Source organism: Pan paniscus, chromosome 17, assembly GCF_029289425.2.
Source record: "Pan paniscus chromosome 17, NHGRI_mPanPan1-v2.0_pri, whole genome shotgun sequence".
Taxonomy (NCBI): domain Eukaryota; kingdom Metazoa; phylum Chordata; class Mammalia; order Primates; family Hominidae; genus Pan; species Pan paniscus.
Genome location: NC_073266.2, coordinates 48,907,365 through 48,921,944, shown reverse-complemented (window position 1 = coordinate 48,921,944; position 14,580 = coordinate 48,907,365). Strand labels below are relative to the sequence as shown.

At 37.7% G+C, this 14,580-nt stretch overlaps 1 protein-coding gene across 1 annotated transcript in view; it reads right to left on the bottom strand.

Annotated features, from left to right (window-relative positions):
* The window catches only part of DSG2 (desmoglein 2), a 50,693-nt gene that overhangs the window by 19,550 nt on the left and 16,563 nt on the right, over positions 1-14,580 (bottom strand). The window contains exons 2-8 of the mRNA XM_008955818.6: positions 11,037-11,072; positions 9,371-9,505; positions 8,345-8,506; positions 8,066-8,210; positions 7,061-7,227; positions 4,725-4,862; positions 4,422-4,607 (exon numbers count right to left, since the gene is read on the bottom strand). Of these exons, the coding sequence (XP_008954066.3) occupies positions 4,422-4,607; positions 4,725-4,862; positions 7,061-7,227; positions 8,066-8,210; positions 8,345-8,506; positions 9,371-9,505; positions 11,037-11,072 (969 nt within the window). The remainder of the gene's footprint in view (positions 1-4,421; positions 4,608-4,724; positions 4,863-7,060; positions 7,228-8,065; positions 8,211-8,344; positions 8,507-9,370; positions 9,506-11,036; positions 11,073-14,580) is intronic.

Below are 14,580 nucleotides of genomic sequence, written 5' to 3'. Positions count from 1 at the left end.
TCACAGTGTTAGTCATAAATAGCCATAATGCTCCAAAGCAAATGGAAAATTTTCAGTATCAAGAGCACTGTGTGAGGGAATAGACCTCTATTTTTTACAACTCTGTAAACTTATTTTATCATTTCCATTTTTGCTATTTTTTAAATAACATTAAAGATTGTAAGTTTATTTGTAAATTTGTTAACAAAGCTGTGAATTTTTCTCATGTGACTATTTACTATCTCTATTTCCATATTTAAAAATATTTGTTCATCTCCTTTATCCTTTTTGGACAGCTTCATTCAGGTATAACTTATATACAATAAAATTTGCCCATTTTAAGTGTACAGCATGATGAGTTCTGGATTTGCAGTCATCACTATGGTCCAGTTTTAGAACACTCCATCACCCCCAAAAGTTTCTTTACATGTGTTTGTAGTCAGTCCCCACTCAGACTCCCCACTCCAAGCAATCCCAGTCTGCTTTCTATCCCCATTGTTTCACCTTTTCTAGAAATTTCAAGTAAATGGAATCATGTAATATGTAGTATTTTGTGTCTGGCTCCTTATACATAGCATAATCAGCAAATTTTTTTTTTTTTTTTTTTGAGATGGAGTCTTGCTCTGTCTCTTAGGCTGGGATGAAGTGACGTGATGCTGGCTCATAGCAACCTCTGCCTCCTGGGTTCAGGCAGTTCTCCTGTTTCAGCCTCCCAAGCAGCTGGAATTATAGGCATGCACTACCAAACCTGGCTAATTTTTTGTTTTAGTAGAGACAGGGTTTCACCATGTTGCCCAGGCTGGTCTCAAACTCCTGAGCTCAGGTGATCCCCCAACCTTGGCCTCCCAAAGTGCTGGGATTACAGGCGGGAGCCACCGCGCCCAGCCCATAGCATAATGTTTTTGAGGTTCATCCGTGTTGTAGCTTGTATCAGTACTTCATTCCTTTTTATTGCTCATTAGTATTCCATTATATGAATACACCACATTCTGTTTATCTACTCACCAGCTGATGGACATTTGGACTGCTATTAATTTTTTTTATTATTATGAATAATGCTGCTATGAACATTTGCATACATGTCTTTGTATAGACCTGTTTTTATTTTTCTTGGGTGGAAACCTAAGAATCAAATCATTGGGTCATATAACTACTCTTGTGTAACTTTTAAAAGAAACTGTCAAACTGCCTGTATCATGTTACAATTCCACCAGCAATCCAGTTTCTCTATATTTTTGCCAATAATTGGTGCTGTCAATCTTTTTGATTGCTATTGTCTGAATGTTTGTGTTGCCTTAAAACTCATGTGCTGAAATCCTGACTCTCAAAGTGATGATATTAAGAGTGGGGCTTTTAGGAGATCCCGGGATCAACGCTCTTTTAAAAGACGCCTAGTGGAGCTTGTTGGATGTTCCACTATGTGATGATACAACAAGAAGGCACTGTGTATAAGCCAGAAAGCGGGACCTGCCCAGATACTGCATCTGCTTTGATCTTGGGCTTTCCAGCCTCCAGAACTGTGAGAAATAAATTTCTGTTGTTAATAAGCTACCCAGATGATGGCATTTTGTTGTAGCAGCCCAAACGGACTAAGATATTCATTTCTGCCATTCTAGAAGATAAAGTGGTATCTCTTATAGTTTTAATTTGATTTTCCCTAATGACTAATGATGTTGGCACCTTTTCATGTGGGTATTTGCTACTTGTATATCTTTTTTGTCTAAATTCCTTTCGATGGAATCTGATTGCTGCCCTTTTAATTTGGAAGCAATTCATTACATAATTGAGACAATGACTTTGTAATTATCTCACTCGGTTGCTTTCATTGTAATACTCATTTTATTGTTTTTTTTATCCACATCCCTCTTGATAGAAATAACTATATCCCTTTTTTGTGCTATCATAGTACACTAAAAATACAGTCATGCATTGCTTAATGATTTGAGAAATGAGAAATGCAGTTTAGGCAATTTTGTTGAGGTGCAAACATCACAGAGTGAACTCACACATACCTAGATGGTAAAGCCTACTATACACCTACACTATATGGTATAGCCTATTGCTTCTATGCTACAAACCTGTAAAGCATGTTACTGTACTGAATATTGTAGGCAATTATAATATAATAGTAAGTATTTGTGTACTTAAACATGCTTAAACATAGAAAAGGTATAGTAAAAATATGATAGTAAAGATTTGAAAAATGGTACAGCTGTATAGAGAGCACTCACCATAAGTGGTGCTTGCAAGACTGAAAGTTACTCTGAGTGAGTGAGTGAATGGATATGAAGGCCTAAGACATTACCATACACTACTGCAGACTTTGTAAATACTGTACCTAGGCGACACTAAATTAAAAAAAAAATGAAACTTTCTTTCTCCAATAATAAATTAGGCTTAGCTTACCATAACTTCTCTGTAAACTTTTAAATATTTTCTTAACTTTTTGACTCTTTTGTAATGAGCCTTAGCTTAAGACACAAACACACTGTGCAGCTACACAAAAATATTTTTTTTTCTTTACATCCTTACTCTGTATTTCTCAGCTCCGTGATAATTTAACGGGGCCATCGTCATATATGTAGTCTGTCACTGACTGAAACGTTCGTATGTGGCACATGACAATTCTATGCTAGCACCTCTGTCATTCATCAATATCTGACTGTTTCTCCTTGTGTGTATAATTGGCTTTTCTATCTCAGGTATCTGGCATGGTCATACCTATAAATTGATGGCTTAAAAATTATATTTCTACACAAGCAGATAAACTGATTTTGTCTCGAATGACATGATCCATTTCTTCAATAATCATGAGTTCTTCTCTTTAAACATGAGGTAATGCTACTCAATTTTACTCTGCTTTTAAAAAGGTAGCTTAAATGCATATAGTAGCTGTCAATAAGTGGTGCTCAATTATCATGAAACCTCAAGTTAATTCTTCCCTATTCTGTTATACATTTATATCACCATTATTCCTCTTTCCACTGTCAGAGTTTTACCCAGCCTGTTATATATTAAGTTTTCATAAGAATTTCGAAACTTCTGGAATCAATTTTTGCCTATGTGTAATTTAATGAAATAGTATTTTGGAACTGTAGCTTTGCATTTTATTTTAAAATCTGGTAAGGCAATTCTAATATAAGCTACTTAAAATACACTGATATTATTCCTTACCTATATTTCTTGAGACGGAATCTCACTCTATTGCCCAGGCTTGAGGGCAATGGCGCGATCTTGGCTCACTGCAACCTCCGCCTCCCAGGTTCAAGTGATTCTCCTGCCTCAGCCTCCTGAGAAGCTGGAATTACAGGCATGCACCACCACGCTCGGCTAATTTTTGTATTTTTAGTAGTAGAGATGGGGTTTCACCATGTTGGCCAGGCTGGTCTCGAACTCCTGACCTCGTGATCCGCCCTCCTCGGCCTCCCAAAGTGCTGGGATGGGATTACAGGCCTGAGCCACCACACCCGGCCCATCCTGTAATTCGACATAAATGCTTAATATCCCTATTTAGTTCAATTTTCCCTTCATTGACTCAATTAAGCACAAGAACTTAGTATACTGTATTTCCAAATGTGAGCCTCATACTAATATTAGAATCACAAGTGGATTTTTGCTAAAAAGACAAGTTCCTGAAACCTGCCCAATGAAACTTTTTGTTGATGAGACCAGGAACCTACATTTTTGGCATGCAGTTTTTTATGAGGTGATTCTTAGGCACACTTAACTATCAAGTTATCACAGCTTTTATTTTTAGATGTTATTAGTGAGGCCTGGGTTTACTGGTTTTGTTTCGGGTTTTTTTTTTTTTTGAGTCAGGGTCTCACTCTGTTGCCCAGGCTGGAGTGCAGCAGTGTGACCACGGCTCACTGCAGCCTCCGCCTCTTGGGTTCAAGCTATCCTCTCACCTAAGCCTCTTTAGTAGCTGGGACTACAGGCATGTGCTGCCATGCCCAGCTAATTTTTGTATTTTTTTTCGTAGAAGCGGGGATTTGCCATGTTGTCCAGGCTGGTCTCGAACTCCTGAGCTCAAGCTATCTGCCTGCCTTGGCTTCTCAAAGTGTGGGGCTGGCTTTACTCTTAAGTAGATAAAATCAGAGGTAGTAATTGAGGGGATACTCAGTAGAGGCAAGAGATTGTGATGTGAGAATGTGATCGCCAGGTATGAGCTGCAAGAAAGCCTGGAAATGAGCTAAGCAGTAATGATGGTGGTACCATGCTGTCTGGCTAGGATTAGAGTCCCCTGATATGAATTTGAACCATAGTGTGACCACTTCCTAACCACAGAACTTGGGCAAATAGGGATGGCTCCTTTCTCAAACAACTGTAGTGCTAGTTAATTGAATATGTAAAGCACTTTTAAGTGTTCAGGGCTCAAAATATATTAGATTCCTTTCCAGCACCAACTTGGCCCATGCCAGTTTTGAATACTTAGTACTTACCTTAATAAGGGTCACAATTCCTTCATTAGTTTGAGCATCTGTTTCTATGTGGAAATAACCTCCTTCATTTCCTGATGCAAACGTAAAATTTGCCAGCCAATTATCAGAACCTATTTCATCTGCATCGAACACTTTTATGCGCGTAACTTCTACATTGACTTGATTTTCTTCAACCATCCCTTCAAGCTGCAAAACATGAACACATGATTTTTATTTCAATGAAATACAAATATAAGTGATATATTTTTAATTAGGACTAAAATATAAATAAATAGGTACAGTTATTAGAAGAATAATAGTTACCACTTTATTTTCTACTACAGGTATATTGTCATTGACATCCAAAATACGGATCTGAACTTGAGCTTGTTTTACAGGTTTGTCTGTAACTTCTCCATTGCCATCTCTTGCTTCTACTGTCAAAGTGTAGCTGCTGTGTTCCTGCAGAGCAATGAAAAATGTCCAGCTGGGTGAAAAGAGTCACTCTTACATCTGGCTTTCTGGTTTTAGTCCAGTTTATCACGTACCACAGTATATTTTATTTACAAATCTGTTTTATGATCTGCTATTATTTGTGTGAAGATACTATTTACTTGCAGTCAGAGCTTTTGCAGAAGAACAGAAAAGCCTCGGGAGTTGTAGATAGTCAAATTCTTCAATAAGTCATTGGTGATATTATCAGGAGATAGTCTGCACAAAGGAGCCACTACTGAAAATGTAGCTTATTCTCTACTGAAAGTGAGGTGGAACTGTAGGAATTGGTTCTTTCTGTCCTGCACTTCATTCTCAGTGAGGAAAAGCTGGTACTAAATAAACTTGGTTAGTGAAGGCAAAACTGGGTGAACTTTGTCCAGAATTCCCCAGAGATTTGATTCTTACAGTATGTGTCCTAGAGAACGGCTTCTCAGATGTCACTTCTTCTCTTCCATGAGGTCCCCTTACTATGGTTCTGTTCAGCGTGGCTGGAATTTAGGAGGGCAGGTAGTGCCAGTGCTTGGGGTCCTGCATAGGGCAGAACCACTCAGTGCACAGCAGGACACCAGGACCCTGGAGCCATCTGCCTGGGTTCCAATTCTGGCATCGTCACTTACTGACTGTGTTGGACATGCACTTATTCGCTTTGACCTTCGGGTTCTTTATGTGTAAGATGAGGATAATAAGTGAATCTGCCTCACAGGGTTTCCATGTGGATTAAATAGGTTAATCCATAAAAAGGCTTAGAACAGTACCTGGCAGAAGGTAAATGCCCAGTAAGTTAACAGCCATTATTATTGGCTAAACTTTCCGTCCTTTAGAAATAGCAGCTTGTTTAAAATCACACTACTAATGCAAAGTAACACTTTTCCATTCTAGTTTTATGTGAAAAGGTATAGAGTAGAATTTTAGGTGTAATCATACTCTTTAATTTTATAAACATTCCCTTAAGCCTGTTAGGCACAATCGTTCCAATTTGGGCAGAATTAAATCATTTTTCTTTTCTTTTTTTTGGATATGGAGTCTTGCTCTGTTGCCCAGGCTGGAGTGCAGTGGCGCGATCTCAGCTCCCTGCAAGCTCTGCCCCTTGGGTTCACACCATTCTCCTGCCTCAGCCTCCCGAGTAGCTGGGACTACAGGTGCCCGCCACCAAGCCCAGCTGATTTTTTGTATATTTAGTAGAGATGGGGTTTCACTGTGTTAGCCAGGATGGTCTCGATCTCCTGACCTTGTGATCTGCCCACCTCAGCCTCCCAAAGTGCTGGCATTACAGGCATGAGCCACCGCGCCCGGCCAATCATTTCTCTAAGAAATACTGAACGTAGTGCACTTGGATGATGATTTATATCTGATGACAAAGAGTGTACTTTATGATCAACCACATTTTACTCTTGTACGCTGTTAAAACCTTTTATGTATACAGCATTTAAAAAATCTTCTATCTCCCCTTTTTATTTAAAAATTTCCCTTTCAGTTAGAAATAATAAAGTGAAATGTTCGAGAGAAATGCCTTCCTAGTAAACCTACTCAAATTTTCCTTCAATTTGGGATTTAGAGTAATTCTCTCCTTTACAGATACTTTTATTCTCTAACTAGGATTCCTATTTTCATCCCTTTCCTCACTGCCTCCTACGTACTAGCCGTGGAGGAGCCTCCTAATGTTTCATTAGAGAACTGCAAACTGAGAAATGTTTTAGGAACCTCTAGTAAACAGAACCCTGATAGGAGAGGCCCTAGAATGGTGCTGTTTTTATGTAATTTTAAATCTTCTAGTAGCCACATTTTAAAAAGAAACACATGATAACAATTTTAAACAAGTATATTTTATTTAATCTATGATATCTAAAATATTATTTTAACATGCAATGATCACAAAAAACATTAAGGTCATATTTTGCATTTTTCATATTAAGTTTTTCAAATCTGGTGCATATATTACACATTCAACGTGCATACAGCACATTACAATTTGGGCCAGTCACATTTTAAGTGCTCAATAGTCACATGGCCCATATTGGACAGCACAGCCCTAAAAGAGAGTAATTCCAAGAGTTATCCTATGATAAGGAATAGAGAACAAAATAAGAAAATTAGAAAAGAAAAAGAGAGGAGAAACTGGAAAGGATAGAGAGTTTAAAGATGAGCAACATAACATATTAACTTACCTCTCTGTCCAAGGTAACACTGGTTGTATAAATCTCTCCTGTATCTTTATTTAGGTAGAACACTGGAGGATAAGCAGGCTCCAGAGATACGATTCTATAGGAAATTTTCGAATTCAGGGTATTGGGCTCATCTGCATCTGTTGCATTGATTTTCATCACAAGAGTATCTGGCATTAGAAATAAAGATGTCTAAGATGAAATTTAACTTTAAGCATATTTACCTGTTATTTTATTTATAATTTTAGCTTGTTCCAAAAAAGATTTCAGGTGCTTATCAAAATCACATACAGTTGACCACAATATAACATTTAACTGGATGAGGACATAAGCGTGAATGGGATATAACAATAGTAAAAACAAGATGAAGGCAAGGCTGAGGGTAGAGTCCTGAAAAATTGCTGTATAAGGGGACAGATTTGTTTATAATAGTATTAGTAGCCAATACAAAGAAAGTAACATGAGCAGGTACATGATCCTGATATCTATTAAGATACAAACAAATCAGGAGAAGCGTAACTATTCCTTATATCATGGTCAAAAAGAAATCTCTCCTTCGGGTCCTCATGAAGAGCACTGTGTTGAACAATGTTGTGAATAAACCTTACAGTAAAAATAATACAACTTACAGGTCAGCAAACTATAGCCAAAGCTGTAGGGCCAAAGCTAACCAGCCACCTGTTTTTGTAAATAAAGTTTTATTGGACCACAGCTAGGCTCATTTGTTTACATATTGTCTATGGTGCTTTCCTGCAGATAGCAGAGTTGAGTAGTTGCTACAGAGACCTTATCCATCACATTAATCTACCCTATCTGTTCTGAGGGTAAAAGCAATGGCATGTAAAGTCCTTTAAACCTATAAGGAAAGCAGTTATGAACTGCTTTCTTATCATTTGTTCTGTAGGTAATACTCAACTTTCATTAAGATATGAAATTTAGTGTTTATTTACAGTGGGGATAAAGTAATCTTAGGTATTTATTTATTAAAAAAAAAAAAAAGACTCTTACGTGCTGCACTCAACTCTTCAACAGACCCAACAAAGACATCCTGTGTGAACACTGGTTCGTTGTCGTTGATATCAAGAACCTTAATGCGTAGCTCTAAGGGTTTCTCTACATTGTTTCCTCTTGCATCCAAAGCGTAACCTGTTAGCTGAAATTATGACATAAATAAGATTAGATTTAAGCTAAGAAAACTAAATTACCATACTATGAAAAAATAAAACAAATGACACTTATTATGACAGAAAAACTACAAACTAATAAATCTAAAATTATTCTTCTTACCAGAAAAAATGGTGTTTCTTCTCGATCAAGAATGCTGGTAACATTCAGTTCTCCAGTGTCTTTATTAAAGACAAATATACCAAAAGGTGGCTCTGTAATCCCTTTTCCAGTGTATTTGTAAGTAATTTTGAGTCCTCTTTCTTCTGCAAGATCAGAATGTATCTAACATAAAAATAACAGGAATGTTTCAGGTTGAACTCTCTGTAATTTACTAGATTTGATCTTAGCCAAAAGCCTAAGAAGTGATTCTCTATAATTTACAGGTAAATATTTTTATGGACAATTTCCTTCTGAAGTTCTTTGGTAATACATGCCAGAGATGACATGACTTGGACTAGGGGAATGGCAGTGGAGTTGAAGAGAAGCAGCAGATTTGGAATATATTTTTGGAATAGAACTGATAGTGTGTGGTACATTTTTGGCTTGAAAAACTGGAGAGAATTATAGCATCAATTACCAAAATGGGTAGAACTTATGAAGAAAAGCTTTGGGGGGAAAAAATGAAGGGTTTATGTTTGTGCATGCCAACTTTGAAATATAGAGTAGCAACACTATCACATAATTTATCAAAAAAATTGGACCCCTTGAGAGTGAAAACACAGATATTAATTATTAAGCCAGGACAGCAGGCATAAACCACGACTGTCTCAGGCAGATGAAGATGGTCCCCCTACCTAGTAATAGACACCAGTTCATCTTGAAAATGACATTTTATGACATCCTCTTTTGAGCACTGAACATTTTGTGTTACCAGTGCCAAATCCCTTTACTCTTAGTTAAATCAAAACTCAAAGTTATCTATATTTTTGCCAATGATGCTGCATCTTCCGGAATGGGAAAGAGAATCTTAAAGTTGATACTTTATGCTAAAAAGTAAGCTCTGCTAATTTTCAGATATATCTTGAATATTTAAAAATTCTGTAAGCACATCATACATTTTCCTTAAATCTTAAAGTAGACATAAAAGTCCTCTCACACCACATTTTAGTCATATGCGTATATTTCATGTTCCTCTTTAGGAGGTACCTTGGCAATTGGATTCTTTTTGGACAGATCCTCTCCCTCCCGAAGAGCCACAGGGGCGGTGATCCAGGCACGCTTTTGCCGCACTAAATGAGGATGTTTAGGAAGCAGCTTATTTTCATTTCTTGTGCTTAAGACCTATAACAATAGAATATTGCCAAAATTTATTATGTGTCATAAATATAGAACATTAGTATGCTGTCCTATAACATAATAAACTTTTAAATAGTGCAAATTTTAAGGTATGCTTTGTATTTCCTATGAGGCTTCATTGTCTAAAAGGGAATATATATATTCCAGCAAACTGCATAGGGCCTCAAGAGATTGTCTCCAAGCTAGTAAAGTGTAGGGTTTTTTCTGGTTTATTTTTTCTTTTGAGACAGGGTCTTGCTTTGTCACCCAGGCTGGAGTGCAGTGGCATGATCTTGGCTCACTGTAGCCTTGACTTCCCCGGATCAAGCCATCTTCCTGCCTCAGCCTCCTAAGAAGCTGGGATTACAGGCATGCACCACCACATCTGGCTAATTTTTGTATTTTTAGTAGCTATGGGGTTTCACCATGTTGCCTAAGGGGGCCTTGAACTCCTAGACTCAAGCCTCAAGCGATCCGCCCGCCTCAGTCTCCCAAAGTGCTGGGATTACAAGTGTGAGCCACTGTGCCCAGCCAGTAGCATTTTGTTTTTAACCATAAGAAATGATTTCCCAGAGTGAGAGTTTGAAAAGTTTAAAGAATCATTTAGTAGCCTTACAAATTGGCAAAGTAAAAAATAACAGATCATGTCAAAAACATTTTTTCTTATTAACTGAAAATGAAGTTTCATTTTTCTGTGGTGGTTTGTGGTTTAAAAATAAATTACTAAATGTTTTTTAAGGCTAAATCTTAGTAATCTATTGATATAAATTTGACTAAAACCAGGGAAACTGCCAGTTAATGAATTTATTGTTTTCAGGATTGGGTAAAGAATTAAATTTCCCATTTCATTTTCAGAACCTTAGGCAGAAAACCATTCTATAAATTTCCAGTTGGGTTTTACAGGTGAATATATATTTTATCCAAGGGAAATTTCAATACAGCTGACCTGGGATCTTAAGATCAGAAATAATCCTTATACTAGGTTTGGTTTATCATTTTACTCATTTTGTTGCTCTATGTAATAGGTATTTTACTTCAAAATATTTACACTGGTTATCACTAGGTCATTGATTTTTTTTTTTTTACTTGAACAAAATTTTCTATGACAAAAAATTGAAATTACTTTTTCATTTATACTTTACAAAGTATTCATTAACAGCTTGATTAATATCTTTTATGATTTTTCATAACTATACAGTTGCACATATATACACAGATGCATAAAGGTCTTTTTGCTATAAAAATGGACTTACACTATATATCTTATTTTGCCCCCTGATTTTCATTCAGCACCTCGTCATGGACATTCTTTCATGTACCATAAATGGTTTTAACATTCACCTATTGGTGGATATTTACATTGTCAAAAACTGCTGCACTGAATACCCCTGGATAAGCTCCTCTGCACTTGTTTGAATGGGAATGGCTGGGTCTAATACAACATGTGTCTTTAATCTAGTAAAGCCCAGTCAACCTGTTTGCCATGGAATTAACCCTCCTGAGTCAGAAGGCAGAAATAATCCCTTTGTTTCCTCACCTGTAAGTGAAGTCCACTTCCAATGTTAAAGCAGATCTGTAAAATAAAATTATTTGATATTTAGCCAATTTACTGCTCAATTCAGTGTGAAAACATTGTTCATGAATAACCTACCACATTGAATATTATAGACATAAAAAAAGTTTAACCACTACTACTATCCTTTGTCAAGAGGAAACTAATTTTTCCCATTGCCTTCCCTAATAGGAAGTGCCAGAGGAGAAATCTATATTCTCCTGGATCCATACTGACTCCTCCAGAAAACAGTATCTTAAAAAACAAACAAAATTATCTGCCTTGTGAAATCTTAGACATTCTCTCATCCTTTACTCCGCATCCTATGGTTTTTATCTTGTGTTCTCCAGGACCTGCTTACTTTTCCTCGAGGCCACCAGCATGTAATGCACCCCACACCCAGCTAACTCCCACCATCCCTATGGATGTGTGTGCATTATACACACACAAAAAAACACACACCACACACACGGACAGCCCATGTTCTGACTTCTCAGTTCCTCAGTATCCTCAGTCCCACCAACTCTTTTCTTTGGTTCTTCATAGGCACTGTCACACTTGGGACTTCATCATGACCTAGTACTGTTCTAAATACAGTTATGCTTACTCTTAAATTTGCCCAAAAAACTCCCATCTTGCTTTCTGAATATTTTGCACTGTAAAATAATAATTTTAAAAATTGATGCATTAAAGATGTGCATAGTTTTGGAATACATGTGATAATTTAATACATTCATATAATTTGTAAAGATAATTAGTGTACTTGGGATGTCAATTACCTTAAATACTTGTCTTTTCATTATGCTAGAAACATTCAAATAATTCTCTTCTAGCTGCTTTGACATGTATAATAGGTTATTGTAAACTATAGTCACCCTGCTGATCTATCGAACTAGTGTTCTTATTTCTAACTAGTGGTCTTATTTCTTCTAACAAACCATATATTTGTACCCATTAATCAATTCTTTTCTTCCCCCACCTCCCCACTACCTTTCCCAGTTTCTGGATTCTATCATTCTATTCTCGATGCCCATGAGATCAAAACTTTTAGCTCCCACATATGAGTGAGAAGATGTTATATTTGTATTTCTGTGCCTGGCTTATTCAGTTAACATAATGACCTCCACTTCCAGCCATGTTGTTTTGCTGCAAATGGCAGGATTTCCTTATAGTTCATTAATCTCCCTGCTGGCTTCCTTCTTCTCTTGGCTCAATCTGAACCAGCACTTTCTAATATGGTAGGTACTTGTGGCTATTTGGATTTTAACCGCAATTATTTGAAATGAATAATCCAGTTGCTCAACAGCCACATGTGCTAAGGGCTACCCATTTGGACAGGGCAGACAGAAAACATTTCCACCACTGCACACAGTTCTACCGGAGCAGCTAGCAGACTGCTGCCTGCCACTCTGAAGATGTTGTCAGTGACCACCAGGGAGGCTTCATTTTCATGACTGCTATTCCTGCCTCACTTTTCCTCTCAACTCTAGAAACCTATTATTCTCTTTAGTTCTGACCATGTACTGGCAATATCGCTAGAGGAGGCCACAGTGGCTGAATAGATCCCTTACACATTCATGCTCTCAAATAGCTGCTCTTTCCATGGGGTGGCGGTTCCTTTCTAGTGTGACCATATGTCTGCATTTGCTCAGAAGAGTCTAGGTTGACACCTGCTGTGAGGCATTCCATCTGTTAGCAACCCTTTCATCCTCAAAAGTGTGCTCACACTATAAATTATATCGTCACCTTGTCATTGCCTTACCCTTACTGCATTTCTAAAATAGGCATTCCAAACTTTAGGAGATGACTCTAGTCACACCTCTGTACCTATCACTCTTATGAGATGACCCCATGTATTATTTGACTGAGACTATCTTCAGTCATCCTCTCCTTCCCTTCTTTCCCCAGGGAAGAGGTGTCCTGACTCCTTTCCAAGGCAAACCATCGTTTGTGTGCTTTATTTGCAACTCTATTTGTTCTCCCACATTTATCTTCAAGAACCTTAATCCTTCCACTAACCTTTTATCTTCCTTCTCCATTGGCTAATCAACACATTTATTTCCTTCTGATTGGCAAACCAAATATATTTAGGTTTTCCTTATCTTAAAAAAAAAAACAACCAGATCCCTCTCTTGTTTCTGTTAACAATCTATTGCTCTATATCCCTCTCTTACTTATAATTCCAAATTGAAATTATTGTCTATATGTATTGCTCCCACTACTCCACCTTCCATTTATGCATTAATTCACTGGACTGTCTTTGGTGTAGCTTGTCTCAGTTGTTTGCCTTTTCCCATCTGCATGGTCACATGGATCCACGAAGCCCTAGTTGGTACATCATGGGAAACAAGGCATTCCCTAAAATTTCAAAGTCTCTTTCACATCCTTTGCATTCATTTGAAAGCTTCCTGTAGGGTCCATTCCACAAGTGAATCTTTCAGCCTCTTTCTTTCCTTTCCATTGTCAGTTCATGTTCTTGGCTCTCCATTCCAAAGAGAAACTCAAGGAGAGCAGATGTTCAGCTTCTAGTGTGGGCTTCTCTGGGGCAGATGAACAATCATGGCTAATTCTCTATTTTATGATCAGATCTATGATCTCTTCTTCATTCTGTCTACTATTAACTTGCCCAGCTAGCAATGGCCAGAGATGTCTCTAACCAAAGTGGTGCTCCCCAAATTTACGTATTTTCAAAGGTGGCATGGTATGAAAAGCAAGGGAAAGCAATGCTGAGATAGATCACTTCTCTCTGCATGTTCCTTGGGTGGGAATTTTTGAAGAGAAAGATCAGTGCCTGGATCAGAGAGGTCCCAGTGTCCACATCATCAGGGAACAGCCTTAAAATTTAGTATATTTAGGCCGGGTACAGTGGCTCACACCTGTAATCCCAGCACTTAGGGAGGCCGAGGCAGGCGGATCATGAGGTCTGATGATCGAGACCATCCTGGCTAACACGGTAAAACCCTGTCTCTACTAAAAATACAAAAAAATATTAGCTGGCCGTGGTGGTGGGTGCCTGTAGTCCCAGCTACTCGAGAGGCTGAGGCAGGAGAATGGCGTGAACCCGGGAGGCAGAGTTTGCAGTCGGCCGAGATCGCGCCACTGCACTCTAGTCTGGGCGACAGAGTGAGACTCCGTCTCAAACAAACAAACAAACAAACAAACAAACAAACAAACAAATTTAATATATTTCTTGCCCATCCTTCTAACCATCAGACTCTTCTCTTTGGTACAGGCCATATTAAGTAGTTGGCTGCACTGAATATTTGCTACTTTTATTCTTCCCTACAATCTTACCGGCCCTAGCAAGAGGGTATAATTTACATGTTATTTTAAGTAAATATTATTATTCTGACCAAGTGTCATGTGTTTTACTAGGATATAAGAAAACGGAAGTAATTTACAGTCCTCTAGTCAAAGGTAAATTCATCATATGAGCATCTTCACTGATTTTTATTGGAATTTACTTTCTAGATGTGATTTGCTCAGAAATGCAGAAAATCACATGGTTACCAACAGTGCTTCTTAAACT